Below are 18210 nucleotides of genomic sequence, written 5' to 3'. Positions count from 1 at the left end.
ACACATTCACTACGAACAATTTAGATTTAGCCTACTCAATTCACCTATACCACATGTCTTTGGACTGTGGGGGAAACCGGAGCACCCGGAGAAAACCCATGCGAACGCATGAAGGACAAGCAAACTCCACACAGAAATGCCAACTGACCCAGCCGAGGCTCAAACCAGCAACCTTCTTGCTGTAAGGAGACAACACTACCTACTGCGCCATTGCGTTGCCACTATATATATATATATATATATATATATATATATATATATATATATACTTTTTTAATTTTCATCTGCACCAAGGCCCACACCAACTTCCTCTTATGCTGTTTCCTTAAGCTTCAAGTCTCTAGTTTACAAATTATATAGATCCTAAAGAACTGCATGCTTCTCAAGCTCTATGATGAGTGTCATTCATGTCTTTTAAGGTGCACTCAGAAGACAATCGCCTGTGATATCATATAATTTTGTTTTTGATTGTCAGGATGATGTAGGCCTATCGTTATAATAATATTTATACAATATAGTTATTATGATATTTATACATGATAAAACTAGTGTGCAACTTAAGCAAAACTAATACTAATTGTTTAAAATTGGGTTTTGTAGTTTGGGCCCAAATAATTATTTGTTGCTGCTTTTTATCGTTTAAGTTCATTTGATTGAATATATAAAAATATGTGGATATTATTGATTCATTTATTGTTTAAAATTGCTACATTTTGGTCATTATCAATGCACTGTCACTTTACTTGAGCATGAACAGCGTAGCAAAAATAGATCCCTCAAACAAAACTATTGGGGCCGAAACTACCCTAAATCTAAACCCAACTACTGCCTTATTAGCTATATTAATAAGCAGCTAACTTGTAATTTATCAGCTAATAGCCTTGGTTAATGGTTTGTTAATAAAGTGAATTGTGACTTAAAATAAGGTTTTAAGTTTAAGGTTTTTATTCCCTGTAATGAAACCTTCACTAATTATGACATGAAACAGGTCAGTAATATGAAGGATATTGTATAACATTTTAAATGCAAAGTTGAATTTGAGGTCTTGACATAACAAAGACAACATAGCTTTGTCATAAATCTGTCATAAACATAATTATCATAAAGCCATTATAACCAATGGCCAAAATTAAGTCCCTGCTCTACATTTTTAATTTTTTAAAACTCTGATTCACTCATACTGTGTGTACATTGCAATATTAAAATAACAATCTGTTGCTTGCATTGCAACTTTAAAACCATGTCAAGGAGTGTGAGTCTTACCCTCAGGGCCCACAATGGAAACAATGAGCCGAATGATGTCCAGGTTTCCTCCAGCTGAAGCATAGTGCAGTGGACTGGCTCCGTTCTCATCCCTGAGGCTTAGGTGTTCTGGACCTTTCTGGATCAGACGATCAATCGCAGAAGCCTTTCCTTTGAAAGCCAACTGGCAGAGGAATACATTATAAAAGCATTTTGACAAGAAAAGGAGGTGAAGCAGGTGAAGTCAGATTCAGTTCAACCTGGTATTTTTTTTTTCTAGCCATTAGATTGTACCGGAGAAAAGCAAACATAAACACACACAGTCATGGCATTCTTGTTAGTAAATATATGTGCTTCCTTATGCCTCCAGTTCACTTAAAGTACAAGGAGGAGAAACAACACACACCTCAAAGACATCTGCACACTCCTCCATTTCGTCCTCGTTTATCACACATTTGTAGAAGCTGTTTCGCCTCACTAACTCCTTTCCAAACTGCATCTGGTGAGTGTAGTGAGGATGTTCTGTAAAGACAATTCAGTGAGTGGATTATGGAGATTTGAGGCAAAAATGTAAACAAAATGAACAAAAAAAGGCTCACAATTTATTTTTATAATGGCCACATATAAAGATAAATAAAAAGTCTTACTGTACTTGAACACAATGACCTTAACACACGTTGACATTTACTCTACATTCTAAAAATACACTTATGTTTCATCCCAAACATATGAATCAAATATGTACTAAACCACCTGTTGGTTTACATTGTCAATATTTTACCCACATTTGGTTTGAAACATATTTTAGAGTGTACATTCTCAAAGGTTGAGTAAAGCTTAAGCCATATAAATAGTTTTTGAAGCTTAAAATGTTATTACAAACATAAGTGTCTAAGGCTAAGAAACAGGTATAAATCTATGGAAAAAAAAATCTATATATTTTGTGGCACATTGCCTGAGTTTATTGGGTCATTTGCCACATGTAAAACATATAAAAGTCCATTTCAGTGAATATGTCTACTTACATTGACAACTGGCTTCTTTATTGAGGATGTAATTACTTTTTGTGAGTCAATGTTCAATGATACTTTTGTCCTTTTGGGTTTCTTTTTAACTGTGAGCACAGATTACTTTCACATCATTGAGCTTGAATATCTACATTGTATATTAAATATTGAATAAAGTCAAAATCATAGTTTAGTTCATCAACTGGCAAACCTGAACGTAACCCAAATCTTTTGATCTGTGTACAACAGAATACGACCTTTATACTTTGTAACTATATATAATTTATTTTTGGTACCAAAATTATTTTATAGCACATTAACTCGAAATAAAACTTAAAATAAATCTAAATAAAAAAAAACCAACCAACTTTATAAACATGAAGTCAAAACTATATATTTATACACTACCTGACAAAACTCTTGTCGTCTATCCAAGTTTTAGGAACAACAAATAATAACTTGACTTCTAGTCAGAAGTGGCTTATATAAAAAGGTAAAGGCCTCTAGATTACGCTTATTTTACCTAAATAAAATATGATCATGCTTTGATGCATTACATTGACAGCATAAATTTTCCTGATTCCTCAGGCTGTTGATGTTGCCATCCACTCTGGAGATCTCTCGCACACCCCATACGGAATGTAACCCCAAACCATGATTTTTCCTTCACCAAACTTGACTGATTTCTTTGAGAATCTTGGGTCCATGTGGGTTCCAATATGTCTTCTGCAGTATTTGAGATGATTGGGATCAAGTTCATCAGATGGTTAGTTGGAAAAATCTACCTTCTGCCACTTTTCTAAATGATTAACTAGAAGTCAAGTTATTATTTGTTGCTCGTACAACTGGCATCGACGAAAAGACTTTTGTCCATCTATAGTATTTTAGCTTTGAGCTCAATGTTTGATAAAATCAATTTTGACCATGCTGAGGACTCATCTTGCACTCCAATCAAAACAGTCTCCCTAAATATTTAATTTTGTCATGAAAGCAAGTCGTATAGTTTAAGGTCTTGATGTAAAGTCACAAAATTTTAAATTGGCCAGAGTAAAGATTATGGAAGTGAACGCTACGGTTACTAAAGTAACCCTTTGTTCCCTAAGGGGGGGGAATGGAAGAGCTATGTGGAAACTTTCACTATGGGGATTTCGTCAGAAACCAATCATCTGAAAGAGTATAAAAACGGGCCAATAAAATGCCAATGTGTTGGCGGCGTCAGCGTGCACAGCTGGCATCAATGACAATTAGTCATGCTATAAAGACGTGTCTGGTGCAATGCTCGACATCCTTTTCTAGCTGAAGAAGCTTTCACTCTCAACAGCTAAGGGACAATTGTTGTGGCAAAGGAACATAGCATTTCCATTCCCTCCCTCGGGGAACAAAGGGTTACTTTAGTGCTATGTGCAAACTTCCACTATGGGGAAATCTATGGAAAACGCCACAATGAAAGAACCTTACAAAGTCTCTGAACCTTACAACACAGTAGAGCGAGCGCACCTGCATCCTTCCAACGTGTCCCCTGGCCCTTACTTACCTTACATACCTGTTCAGGTTTAGATATATTTTTCGGGGAGTCGTAAGAAACCCAGTTAGATAGGGATTTTAGATATGACAGTAAATTGGGAAAGCATTCATTCCCGATAGGGAGGACGCTGTGGAGGTCACCCGCTGCCCGGAAGGGAAGACATGGTAACAGATAACATATGGACTAGCCCTGAGAGGGGGAGTACACATAAAATAAGATGGTTAGCAGGGAGGGAAGACACTAGCCCGCCTAGAAGGGGGTACTTAACTGTGGCTGAGTAAGCGTATGGTTAGTCACCAAGGGTTACCTAATACCCTTGAGGAAACTGGCTCCACTCGCAGATTGTAAAACCTTGCAAATGTATTAGGCGTCACCCAGCCCGCAGCTCTGCAAATGTCTGTCAGAGAGGCACCGCGTGGTAACGCCCAAGAGGATGCGACGCTCCGAGTGGAGTGCGCTCTCACCCCCAGGGGACACGGCTCGCCCTGGCTCTAATAAGCGAGGGAGATGGCATCCACATGAGTCCCTGACCAAAAATACCTCCAGGTCCCCAACCCTTTTAAGCGATGCCAACGCGACCAGCAGAGCTGTCTTCAGGGACAAACATCTCAAGGATACAGAGTCGAGTGTGTCACGAGCAATGAAGAGGTGAACTCAAATGCAGAAAAATTATGTCTTTATTTAAGGAGCGAGTCTCAGGGAAAGTAACAAAACCAAATTAACCCAGTTGGGTGAACGCTGAGGGTGCGTCAAGGAAAAAACCCAGAACAACGGGACGCTCGCTCACTGGCAGTCCTGGACACAAACACAAGGTGAGTAACGGAGTGCTTCGCACAGACACACAAATGACAACATACTGACAAACATGAACGGAAATGACGTGCTATGAATAGGGGAAAAAGGGAATAACAGGCAGGTGGAAAGAATTAGCAGAAATGACTGGTGCTCCTGTGACTGCAAATAAAAACAGGTAAAAAGAGGTCATCTGTAATGCAAGGTAGGAGAAGAGAGCAAGAACGCAAGGTACGGTGACAGTACCCCTCCTCTCAAGAACGCCCCCTGGCGTTCCCTGAAGACTCACCATGGACCTGATGAAACTGGTCAATGAGAGAGCGGTCCAGAATATCCCGAGCTGGGATCCAACATCTTTCCTCCGGACCATACCCCTTCCAGTCTACCAGATACTGATAGCCTCTACCTCTCCTCCTCACATCCAGGAGACGGCGCACAGTGTATGTAAGTGCACCCTCAACCAGTCTGTGAGGCGGAGGAGCAGAGGTTAAGGGCTGCAGGGGGGAGCGAAGAACAGGTTTGATCTTAGATACATGAAAGACCGGGTGAATGTTTCTAAACTGAGGGCTTAATTTGAGTCGAACTGACACAAGACTGAGCACCTTGATAATAGGAAAAGGTCCGATGAATTTGGGTCCCAATTTACGTGAGGGAAGTCTAAGGGGAATGTCTTTGGCTGACAACCAAACCTTCTGGCCACACACGTAAAGAGGGGGCACGGAACGGTGGCAGTCCGCAGAAGCCTTGTTCCTCTCGCCAGTCCGGATGAGGGCTTTTCTGGCGATTCTCCATGTCTGGAGGCATCTTTTAATGAACGAATGCACGGAGGGAACAACGGCATCAGGTTCTTGGGAAGGGAATAGAGGGGGCTGGTAGCCTAGGCAGCACTGGAAGGGAGACAACCCCGTAGATGAAACGGGGAGGGAGTTATATGCGTATTCGACCATGGTTAACCTGGAACTCCAAGATGACGGTTCCCCTGACGCCACACAACGCAGGACCCTTTCCAGGTCCTGATTAGTTTGTTCGGCCTGGCCGTTAGTCTGTGGGTGGTACCCAGAAGAAAGGCTAGCAGTCGCCCCCAGCTGTCGGCAGAATTCTGCCCAAAACCTGGACACAAATTGGGGACCCCTGTCTGAAACCACGTCAACCGGGAGGCCATGAATATGGAAGACGTGGTCTACAACAATGGCAGCTGTCTCCCTCGCTGAAGGTAATTTGGGGAGGGGAATAAAGTGTGCCGCCTTCGAGAATCTGTCCACCACAGTGAGGACTACAGTGTTGCCACTGGATGGGGGTAATCCCGTGACAAAGTCCATCGCTATGTGTGACCAGGGTCGCGAAGGGACAAGCAGTGGCCGGAGAAGCCCTGCTGGGGGTCGATTAGAACTCTTAGCCACCGCACAGACCGGACAAGCCAATACAAACTCACGAGTGTCCCGTACTATTGAGGGCCACCAGAACCGTTGCTTAATTAACCCAATGGTGCGATCTGCTCCTGGGTGGCAGGCTAGCTCGGATGAGTGACCCCATTGTAACACCTTGGTCCGGACCGACTCAGGCACGTATAGCAAGTTACTAGGGCACTTAGTGGGCGTAACGATGGTGCGGAGTGCTCTAAAAACCACAGACTCCACCCCCCAGGCTACCCGTGCCACTACACGTTCGGGTGGCAGAACAACAGCCGGAGAGGTGGGTTTGGGCTCAACCTCACTAAGACGTGACAGGGCGTCTGCTTTACCGTTCTTGGACCCCGGGCGATAGGAGATGTGGAAATCAAACCGGCCAAAGAATAATGCCCAACGAGCCTGACGAGAATTAAGTCGTTTGGCAGATCTGATGTATTCTAAATTCTTATGGTCGGTCCAGACTACGAAAGGAACCCCCGATCCTTCAAGCCAGTGACGCCACTCACCCAACGCCAACCTGACAGCCAGTAACTCCCTGTTCCCGATGTCATAGTTTCGTTCCGAAGGGGTTAGTCGGTGGGAAAAGAAGGCACAAGGGTGTATTCTGTCGTCAGATGGTGACCATTGGGACAAAATGGCCCCTACACCTACCTCTAATGCATCAACCTCCACCACAAACTGACGGGACGGGTCTGGATTGACCAAAATAGGTGCGGAAATAAAGCGCCTTTTTAATTCAGAGAAGGCAGCTTGTGCCTGAGGGGACCACTCAAATCGTTTGTGGATGGAGGTGAGATTTATCAGAGGTAGAGCAACCTGGCTAAAATTGCGTATGAATCGCCTGTAAAAATTGGCAAACCCCAGAAACCGCTGGACCGCCTTGCGACTGTCTGGGGTGGGCCAATCCGCAACTACTTTTACCTTGGCAGGATCCATTTGCAATCCTTCAGGCAACAGAACAAACCCCAGGAACGAAATCGACTATGTATGGAAGTCACACTTCTCCACCTTGGCGAATAGACGATTCTCCAGCAGCCGCTGAAGCACCCGCCTGACGTGCTGGACATGCTCCTGTTCATTCTGGGAAAAAATCAGAATGTCATCAAGATAGACGAACACAAAATTATTGACCATGTCCCGGAGCACGTCATTGACGAGTGCCTGGAAGACCGCCGGTGAATTGGAGAGCCCAAAAGGCATAACAAGATACTCGAAATGACCAGTGGGGGTGTTAAAGGCGGTCTTCCATTCGTCCCCCTGCCTAATCCGAACTAGGTGATAGGCGTTGCGGAGATCTAATTTAGTAAAGATGGTTGCCCCCTGCAGGAGATCGAAGGCCGATGACATCAGTGGCAATGGATAACGGTTCTTTACAGTGATGTCATTCAACCCCCGATAATCAATGCAGGGGCGCAGAGATCCATCCTTCTTCTCCACAAAAAAGAACCTGGCCCCAGCTGGAGAGGAAGAAGGACGTATAATACCTGCTGCTAGAGAATCGTGGATGTACTTCTCCATGGCCTCCCTCTCGGGTCTAGTCAGAGAGTATAGACGCCCCCTAGGTGGAGAAGTGCCAGGTAATAGGTCGATAGCACAGTCGTACGGGCGGTGCGGAGGAAGCGATGAAGCCCGGGACTTACTAAATACCGCTCTCAAATCATGGTAAACGACAGGTACGCCAGTCACGCTCACCTCCTCCTGTAACATAGAACGAGAAGAAAGGGGAGAACATGCAGAGCCAAGACATTGAGACAAACAATAGGGACTCTAAGAAGATACAGAGCTGAGAGCCCAATCAATATGAGGGTTGTGCTTGACTAGCCAGGTGTGACCCAACACTAAGGGGGCCGTGGGAGAGTGAATGAGGAGAAACTGTAACTGCTCCACGTGATTGCCTGACAGTGTGAGTGTGAGGGGAATAGTGCAGTGGGTTATCACAGCTAGGTGAGAGCCACAAAGAGTTTTGGCTGAAATGGGGTTATCCAGAGCGACCATAGCAATCCCCAGTCGCTTAGCCAAGTCTAAGTCCATAAAGTCCCCTTCAACACCGGAATCAATAAGGGCAGACACCTGCTTAACACCTGCTTGCACGTGTGTTCGTGGTGCTCACCGTTAATCCGCCCTTAGATGGCTTACGCCGCTCTCTGATAGGGCACGAGGCCACCTGATGCCCCGACTCCCCGCAGTAAAGGCAGAGGCGGTTAGAAATGCGGAAGCGTCGCTCCGTCGCCGACAAACGAGCTCTTCCGACTTGCATCGGCTCCTCCTCCGAAAACTCGGGGTGTTGTGCCACGAGAACATCCAGCGCGCCGGCGTTCCTAGCTGAACACTCGTTGACTCCGCCTCTGCGATGACGCGCCCTGAGCGCGAGCCGGTTGTCGACCCGGATGGCGAGATCGACGAGTCCATCGAGACTGGACGGCAGCTCGAGCGAGAAGATCTCGTCCTTAACGTACTCCGCCAAGCCGTGAAGGAAGTGGTCCCATTGAGCCTTGGCATTCCAGCCGCTGTTCGCCGCCAGGGTGCAGAACTCAATGGAATAATCTGCCACTGATCGGTCCGCCTGTTGAAGTGCCGCTAGTGCTCTCGCATTCTCAGTCTGCAGCGGGGAACGGTCGAACACCTTCTTGAGTTCGTCGGAGAAAGCTTTAAATGATGTGCAGCACTTGTTTTTGTTGTCCCACATCGCCGTGCCCCATTCTCTGGCCCAGCCAATCAAGAGAGTTATAGTAAAGGCTACCTTGGAAGTCTCTGTGGGGAAGCAAGATGGCTGGAGCGAGAAGGTGAGGGAACACTGGGACAAAAAAGATCGACAAGTGTCGGGCTCACCAGAGTAAGCGGCGGGTGGGTTGAGTCGAGGTTCTGCCTGTCGTGAAGTGGTTATCGCCTGTTCCGACGATGCAGCCGCTGGAGGATCCGGAAGAGTCGCTGGAGGATTAGGGAGAGCTGCTGGAGGATTCGAGATGGCGAGCTGCAGCTGATTAAGGCGCTCGGCGAGCGCAGCCAGTTGTTGGGACACCTCTGCGAATGCCTGGTGGGAGGCCGCGATTTCCTCCTGTTGTCGCCCCAGCAAAGCGCCTTGTTGGGCGAGCGCTCAGCGAATATCAGCGTCTTCTGCTGAGTCCATGTTGGTCAGTATGTTCCTGTCACGAGCAATGAAGAGGTGAACTCAAATGCAGAAAAATAATGTCTTTATTTAAGGAGCGAGTCTCAGGGAAAGTAACAAAACCAAATTAACCCAGTTGGGTGAACGCTGAGGGTGTGTCAAGGACAAAACCCAGAACAACGGGACGCTCGCTCACTGGCAGTCCTGGACACAAACACAAGGTGAGTAACGGAGTGCTTCGCACAGACACACAAATGACAACATACTGACAAACATGAAGGGAAATGACGTGCTATAAATAGGGGAAAAAGGGAATAACAGGCAGGTGGAAAGAATTAGCAGAAATGACTGGTGCTCCTGTGACTGCAAATAAAAACAGGTAAAAAGAGGTCATCTGTAATGCAAGGTAGGAGAAGAGAGCAAGAACGCAAGGTACGGTGACAGAGTGGTTCGAAGGTATCTCCATGTAGGCTCCTGAGCACTACTGCAAGATCCCAAGAGGGCATGAGAGGGGGGTGCGGTGGAAAAATTCGCCTCACACCTCTGAGTAACTGGATGATGAGGTTATGCCTCCCCATGGTGCTGCCATCCACCGCATCATGATGAGCGGAAATGGTGGCTACGTAAATCTTCAGTGTGGAGGGCGACAGCCTTCGCTCCAACCCGTCCTGAAGGAAAGAAAGCAGAACACTGATCTGGCAAGATCGGGGGTCTTATCGGCGAGAAACGCACCACTCAGTGAATAGACTCTACTTCGGGGTGTAGGCATGCCTCATGGAGGGTGCTTTAGCCTGAGTGATAGTATTAACCACCGCCATCGGTAGGTTACCTAAGTCTTCCTCGCTGCGTCTATGGATCACACGTCGAGGTTCCACAGATCTGGGCGAGGGTGCCAGGGTGCTCTCAAAGGTCAGCTGTGGGCCAGTGCATCCATGCCGAGGGAGCCCTCGGTCAGGGAAAAGAACCGCTGGCAATGGGTGCTCTGAGTGGGCTAAAATCAGCCAGTCGTCGAGATAATTGAGTATGTGGATGCCCGTGAGCCGAAGGGTTGCGAGGGCACCCTCCGCGGGCTTGATGAAAACCCACTGAGACAGAGACAACCTGAAGGGGAGAACCTTGTACTGCCACGCTCGACCTTCAAATGCAAACCGCAGGAACTGCCGGTGGAAATACGCGGAAAATGGAAATATGCGTCCTTTAGGTCTATTGCTGCAAACTTATCCCGAGGACAAACACATCAGATGATGCGCTTCTGCGTAAGCATTCTGAAGCGTAGCCTGTGAAGGTAGCAGTTCAAAACGCTCAGATCTAGGATTGGCTGTAGCCCACCACTCTTTTTGGGCACGATGAAGTACGGGCTGTAAACCCCACTCTCCATCTCGGCTGGAGGGACCGGCTTGATTGCATCCTTCGCCAGGAGGACAGCAATCTCCTCTCGCAAGACAGGGGCGAATGCAGGGCTGACCCTGGTGAAATACATGCCCGTGAACATGGGGGGCCGTTTAGCGAAATGTATTGCATAGCCGAGTCTGATCGCTGACGCACCAGCGGTGGGGCAGTGTGGAGTGACTGGCCTCAACTGAAGAGCACTGGGGTCCGGCGGGAGAGCAGGAGGCGAGAGATTCACTCTCGTCTCGCACCCATACTCCAGAGGAGGGGCTGGGAGTGTGAGAGAAAGGTTCTCTCGCGCTCCGTAAGCCATTGGTGAAGAGCACCAATCCTGCGAGCTGGAAGGCATTGCGTCCCAGACTGGCAGTGTTCGGGCTGTCACATCCGGGGAAGGGAAAAAAAAAATTATCTTTCCTTGGAATTTGAGTGCCGTTGAAAAACGCCCTTGGTGTTATTTGTAGAGCCCGGTCCTCCGCCTGGGAAAGAACAAGTTCCCTCTTCTTCGAATGGCCCGTCTCAGGAAAGCTTCACGGTCTGTTTACCGGAATTACCGGCGCCCTGGATGCCTGTGGGATGCTCGGCGCAGCCGCTTGGCTGGAGGCCCAGGCGGGGGTGGTGGAGCAGGTCTTGAAGCCGCAGGCGGGTGCCCTCGGCAAGGAGCAGTGGAGGTGGATGGCTGGGCGGGGGCAGTGGTCTTACTTTCCCGCCGATAGATGACTTTGCCCATCGCATCTGACTGCTCCTTCACCGCTGTGAACTCCTGGGTGAATTCACCAATGGTGTCGCCGAACAGGCCAGCCTGGAATATGGGTGAGTTGAGAAAGCGAGTTTTGTCAGCATCGCGCATGTCTGCCAGGTTTAGCAAGGTTTTTTTCCTGGACCACTAATGTGGCCATCGTCCTTCCCAGGCCACATGCAGCCGACTTGGTGGTACGCAGAGCATAGTCAATTGCGGTGCGAAGCTCATGGAGCAGGCCTGGGTCAGAACCACCCTCATGCAGCTGGGCCAGCACCTGCGCTCGGTAGCGCGGGTAGGTGGCCATAGCGTGCAAGGCGAAAGCAGCCTGGCCCGCAGGTCTATAGGCTCTGGCTCCGAGGGAGGCAGATAACCTGCATGCCTTGGACGGGAGCTGAGGCTGACTCCGCCCGGAGGAGGCGCCACATTGACATAAATTGACCGCAATGGCGCGCTCGATCTAAGGAATCACCTCATACCCCCTGGCTGCTCCACCATCAAGGGTGGTGTGGGGGCGGAGGCGCACGCAGATCAGGCAGAAAAAGGTGCCCTCCAAGACTGCGTGAGCCTACTGTGCACCTCTGGGAAGGAGGGGATGGGAGGCTTAGAAGGCTTAGCCTTTTTAGTATCCTCCACTTAGCACCCATCTAGTCGGTCCGGCCACGGAGCTGGGGGATAAACCATCTCCAGACCCACAGCCGAAGCATCCCAGAAAAGCACGGCCAGCATATCCGCTTTTGGATCCGGGACCACGCTCGTCACCCCAGAGGGGGGAAGCAGGCCCGGATCCTTGTCAGATAATGATAGCCCACCCTCCAATGCAATGATGGACATCTGATCCCCGGTGTAATTGAGCGAAAGGGCGACCATCAATGAGGACGGATTGCTTCTCTCGCTCGAAGCTTGGATGGAGCGCGCTGAGGAGTGGGAGGTCCGCGAGCCTGAGGGTGGCGAATTTACTCCTACTGTAACCCTCAGATCTGCCCAAGTGGCAACCGCAGAGCTGGGGATAACTGTGGTGGTTCGCGCTTTTGCAAGAGCGAGCCGCGATCTTAGCTGCGCAACAGACATAACATCACATTGATGGCATGCACTGCCCGTGAGCACCGCATTAACATGCTGGACCCGCAGACATGCAACGCAGTGTTCGTGCCCATCATCCGGGGACAGGGAACCACCACATTCAGAAACATACGGTCGGAGTGACGTCTTTAAAAAGACGTGCTGCACGACTGTGTTGCTCTTTTAGGAAACTTGCTTCCTTATACAAACCACTCTTGGAGGACCGGACCCAAAGGACGCCAGGCAAGAGAGAAGAACCCAGTTCAACCATCTGCCACTGCGTATATGCGCTCTGGACCGGTAGAAGCAGCTTCTTAATCTCTCTCTGTGTAAACAGCTTGGAGAAACTCTCAATGACTCTCTCAGACGCTTGTGAAGGGCTCTGAAAGTGAAAAGGATGTTGAGCATTGCACCAGCCGAGTCTTTATAGCATGACTGATTGTCATTGGCGCCAGCTGTGCACGCTGACACCGCCAACTCATTGGCATTTCATTGGCCCATTTTTATACTCTTTCAGATGATTGGTTTCTGACGAAATCCCCATAGTGCAAGTTTCCACATAGCATTGGAGTTCCCCATCCGAAGGCGAATTGAAAGAATCCAAACAAACTGATTTGCTTAAATAATTAAATAATTAAAATAATTAAGTGATTAAATCAGTGAGTTAATTAGTGAGTAAATTAGCACTCACAATAAAAAAATTAGTTTGTTCTAAGATTTTATCTCAGACATCAAATACACCAAACTCATCCCAGTCTGATTGAACAACAGAAAAAGCTTTATTACATTTCTACTGTTTTCAGCAATCTACAATCACAGCCTAACAGACTGACTCAAGTTACTAAACAAACCATATGAACACTTGCTGACAACATCCACGTGTTTTAAAATTAGGGTCACTGTGCAAAGATCAATTATTATTATTATTATTATTATTATTATTATTATTATTATTATTATTATTATTATCATTATTATTATTATTATTATTATTAATAATTTTTTTAATAAAAATATTGTTTGAAACAGAAAATCTCACATGTTCTGTATAAATTATATTAATATATTTCAAGTAAACCAAAAGAATGCACTAGCTAAAACAGATAATAAATTACATTTAAAACATTTTGCCCATTTTTGAAAATAGATGTTTCAAATCTATGTTTTTAATATGTATGTATAAATATGAATTGTCTTACATAATTATTAAGAAAAACACAAGTGTGTGTGTGTGTTTTGTTTAATTATTATCTAAGAAAATACATTATCGAAAAAGTAAAAAAAAAAAATCAGCACACTACCACTTTAGCTCTCAAAAAACAGATGTCAAGTGATCTGATGAAGATCATGTAGGTTGAAATGCATAATAAATCCGTTTTTTGAGAGCTAAAGTGGCAGTGTGCCGATTTTTAAAACTTTTTTCTATTGTGTTTGGTTTGATCGAGCACCTGCCTTCAAAAATCTCCTAGATGTGTGCATAATGTTTTTACTGCTAAAAATACCTTGCCAGTCAACATTAGAAGTTTATTTAGTTTAGTTTAGTTTAGTTTAGTTTAGTTTAGTTTAGTTTAGTTTAGTTTAGTTTAGTTTAGTTTAGTTTAGTTTAGTTTAGTTTAAACCATCAATTCTTATTATTAACTTTTGACTTATTACCTCATTATCAAAGTATTGGCTGTTTATTATACACATTCCCGAATTACCGGGGGGTTTAGGGGAATTGACATGCCTTAAGTCCATCCACTCATCCAAAGACATAAAAAGAAAAGTACCTTTAATAGTAAGAAATAGCTTTCTCTGATCTTTGATCTTAAATATTAATAATTAAAAAATGTATAATACAAATATACATTTGATTTCAACAGTCTAAAACTGGCAGTTCTAGAGCAATGATAGACATCTTAAGCATTCACAAAACACGTTTCTTGTAAAATAGGTGTTTATATCTGCATGTATTTTAAAAAAACAAAAACTTAGACATAATTTGTATAGTTTGACCTACAATAACCTCCAAAATAGCCCTCAATCCACTGAAAATGTATACTGTACATTTTATTACAGGGTTCATACACATTACACATACACACTTTCAAGTACATTTTTATGATGTAATGTTTCATGTAATGTCTACATATACATGGTAAATAATAAGAAAAACAATGACATTCGAATTTATTACAGCATATCATAGAACACGCAACAATCTATTTTGTTTAAATTAGTTTTTATATCTATGTAAAATTGATTTTGATAAGGCTTACACAGCACTACATTGTGAGAGCAAGTTTTTGGCCAGGGACTGAAAAGAAATAAAGACAACCTATGTTCGAGTTAGGGCTGCAAAATATATTATTTCAACATAATATCACAACGTGTGCATATGCAATAGCCACATCGCAGGATATGCAATGTTGGGATTATAGTTTAATACAGATTTTAATCATAATTGAGTAAATGTTTATCATCTGCGTTCATTTTTAAAGAGAAAAATTACTTACCATTTTCATTACACACTTCACTTGTTTCAAACATTTATGAGTTTTCTTTTTTTTTTAATCAACACAAAAACAATATAATTAAAAAACTCAAACAAGTGAAGTGAGAGTAAATAGTAAGCACATTTTAATCTTTGAGTAAACTGTACCTTTCAGGCCTGTAACTATGTGAACATTTCAATATTTCAAGTTTTAAAACATTCTTTTTTTTTTTGTAACTTTAATAAAGATTAAATAGTATACAATGAAGACTATGCAGTGTTGATTATTCAATATCTGTACCTGAATAGTGAATACCTGAAAACTATAATTCACTTTTATCTTTACTATATTTTATTTATCTTTGCTTGTAATTTATTTGTTATATATATTATTCGAGATTCACTCCTCTACACAATACCCCCCAATCAATCCAAATAAACCTATCAAATTATATGGTGAAATTGTATTCACATTGCAATATATATCACAGCAATACAAAGTATGGTAATGTCCGATTTTTCCAATATCGTGCAGCCCTAATTCAAATATTCAGATATTTGTTAAACTAATTTCCATTACTTTTCCAAAACTTTGGGGGTTTTTCTGTTCTTCCAAAACTTTTCTAGGTCTGAATTCCATGAATTCCAGGTTTTCCATGATTGTATGAATGCTGTTGTTTATATGTGATTTAAATACATTCATAAATTTGATTCACCAAAGCATGCAGCAACCAAACCACTAGTGAAAAAGTTGACCCCTCTGCCTCTACATTTTAGCTAGAAATAAATACTTTTACTGCATGGGCAAGTTTGAGGAAAGCACATCATATCCTCTGTCAGATAAGCTCACTAATTGATGGATTTCCGTCTGTGTAATTTGTGGCAGACACAGTGAATACAGGAAATCTTTTTATTTTCTAGATGAAGCAATAAAGATGGTTGCCAAGCATCAAGCAAACACAGCTAAATGAGGCTGTAAATGCAGCGCCTGCTCCTGGAAAACAGCCCGTCGCACAGGTGTGTGGAGATGCAAATTGTTTGCTTTTGTTTTTGTTGTTATCAGATCACTTTTACAGTCCTCTCACAATTTCAAACAGATAATAGAAGAGAAACAAAGGCACATCGCAGTTTTCCAGAATTCACCCATTATCTAAAACAGGATTAGTGGCAGTTTTTAATTCATTAAGCATGCCAGCCATGCTAGTAAACACAGACCTGTAAAAGTACTGCATTATATTATATTATATTATATTATATTATATTATATTATATTATATTATATTATTTTATATTATATTATATTATATTATATTATATTATATTATATTATATTATATTATGTTATATTATATTATATTATATTAGAATTCATTACATTACATTACACTGTATTATATTACATGCAATAATAATAATGTAATTTTCATTTTATACATTTTTCAAATAGTTTTAAATTTTAAAATTTTTAAATCTTTTGCTTTTGCTTGTTAAAATTATTAGCATACAGAACATCGTAAATATAAAGGTCATGCCTTGTAAAACTGACTTCAACAATTGATTTGCCATAAATCTAAAAGCACTAAACTAAACTAAACTCAACTCAACTCAACTAAACTAAACTAAACTAAACTAAACTAAACTAAACTAAACTAAACTAAACTAAACTAAACTAAACTTAAATAACTATAGTTAGTTACATTTTGTATGTTTTAAATAATTTAATTTAATTTAATTTAATTTAATTTAATTTAATTTAATTTAATTTAATTTAATTTAAAAAAGGAAAAATAAATATAAAGAAATAAATAAATTAATTAATTAAATTAAACAAAAATTACAATAGTCAGTTACATTTTGGAAGAATAACATTTGATAAAATAGAGTTCATAGATAATTGTAAATTAATAATTATTTCATTATTTCATAATTAGACACTTTCCAACAAACACTCCATTTCGAGGACGCAACAACAACAACAACAACAACAACAACAACAACAACAACAACAATAATAATAATAATAATAATAATAATAATAATAATAATAATAATAGTAAACTCTTTTATCCACATTTTTAAGTTGCTTTGGATAAAAACATCTCCTAATGAATAAATGCAAATGTAAAAATATAAATTGCTAATGAGGTTATATTCTAAAAAATGCTGGGTTATTTGAATTCAAATTTGGGTAAATATGGACAAACCATTAAATTACAAATTTACTCAATAGTTAGTTTGTCCAATTCTTTTAAGTGCATTTTTAAACACAAAAATCACTGTATTGCATTCAAACTCAATATAAACACAAATAAAGCATAATAGTTGCAATACTGACACACCTTAAGTCCTAAAGTATACTTTTAACATGACTAACTGCTGATATAAATGGTTGTTTATCAAGAGAAGAACTCTCCTCCTACCTGATGTGTGTGTTGAGCAGTTGTGTGCTGTGGTCTTGCTCTCTCTTTCTCTCTCTGTCTCTCAGTATGAAGCTGGTTTTATAGTGTTGGTTGAAGGAGATCCAGTTACAGCGGCTCTCACTCAGAGGTAATGTCATCTGATGTGTTCATTAAGGGCCATGCTAATTTAACATGAGATTTCAAAACTTCAAATGCTTATGGGTAATGTAAAAGTAAATGTCTGGACAATGGCCTGTGGTCGCTCATGAATTATCGTTTCCCAGAACTGTAGAAAAAATTTTAAGTATTTAAAAAAAAGGAAAAAGTGCACTTTCCATTGTCTTGTTGCTTCTTTCAGAGTAGAGTGAAATATGGATTTATGGATTGTCTTTGGTTAAACTGCTACATTATTTAAAAGGTAATGTTTGAAAAGTGATACAATTACCATTTGAAAGATGATGACCTAGAATATAAAAATGAACTTTATTGTTTGTATTTTTTTACTGAATTTTACATTTTTTTATTATACAGTGAAATATGTAATAATAAATTCAAACACGAAATATACAGTTATTGCTTGTATTTTGGTATCACGGTATTTTTCTGTTTTTTCTTTTCAAGGAAATTTTCTGTATTTTCAGAGAGTAACACATAATATTACATTAATATTTACAGATTGTTCCTGTAAAATCGGAAAACAGAAATTCAGTCTAATTGTTTTAGTACTTTTGAAGCTAGTAATCATATGAGAATTAAAGTTCATTCATTCACTTTCTTTTCGGCTTAGTCCCCTTATTCATCAGGGGTCGCCACAGTGGAATGAACCGCCAACTTATCCAGCATATGTTTTACACAGCAGATGCCCTTCCAGCTGCAACCCATCACTAGGAAACATCCATACACACTCATACTTACACACACACACACACACACTACGGCCAATTTAGCTTACCCAATTCACCCATAGCGCATGTCTTTGGACTGTAAAGGAAACCAAAGCATTCGGAGGAAACCAACCCAAACATGGGGAGAACATGCAAACTCCACACAGAAATGCCAACTGACCAAGC

At 42.3% G+C, this 18210-nt stretch overlaps 1 protein-coding gene across 1 annotated transcript in view; it reads right to left on the bottom strand.

The window, feature by feature from the left end:
• Window positions 1-17267, bottom strand: part of trpa1b (transient receptor potential cation channel, subfamily A, member 1b) — an 80429-nt gene extending 63162 nt beyond the window's left edge. The window contains exons 1-3 of the mRNA XM_056451119.1: window positions 17162-17267; window positions 1649-1764; window positions 1264-1426 (exon numbers count right to left, since the gene is read on the bottom strand). Of these exons, the coding sequence (XP_056307094.1) occupies window positions 1264-1426; window positions 1649-1741 (256 nt within the window). The 5' untranslated portion in view covers window positions 1742-1764; window positions 17162-17267. The remainder of the gene's footprint in view (window positions 1-1263; window positions 1427-1648; window positions 1765-17161) is intronic.
• Window positions 17268-18210: the final 943 nt, after the last annotated feature.

Source organism: Danio aesculapii, chromosome 24, assembly GCF_903798145.1.
Source record: "Danio aesculapii chromosome 24, fDanAes4.1, whole genome shotgun sequence".
Classification (NCBI taxonomy): domain Eukaryota; kingdom Metazoa; phylum Chordata; class Actinopteri; order Cypriniformes; family Danionidae; genus Danio; species Danio aesculapii.
The sequence above is the reverse complement of the archived record's forward strand: the minus strand, read 5'-3'. Positions and strand labels throughout refer to the sequence as shown.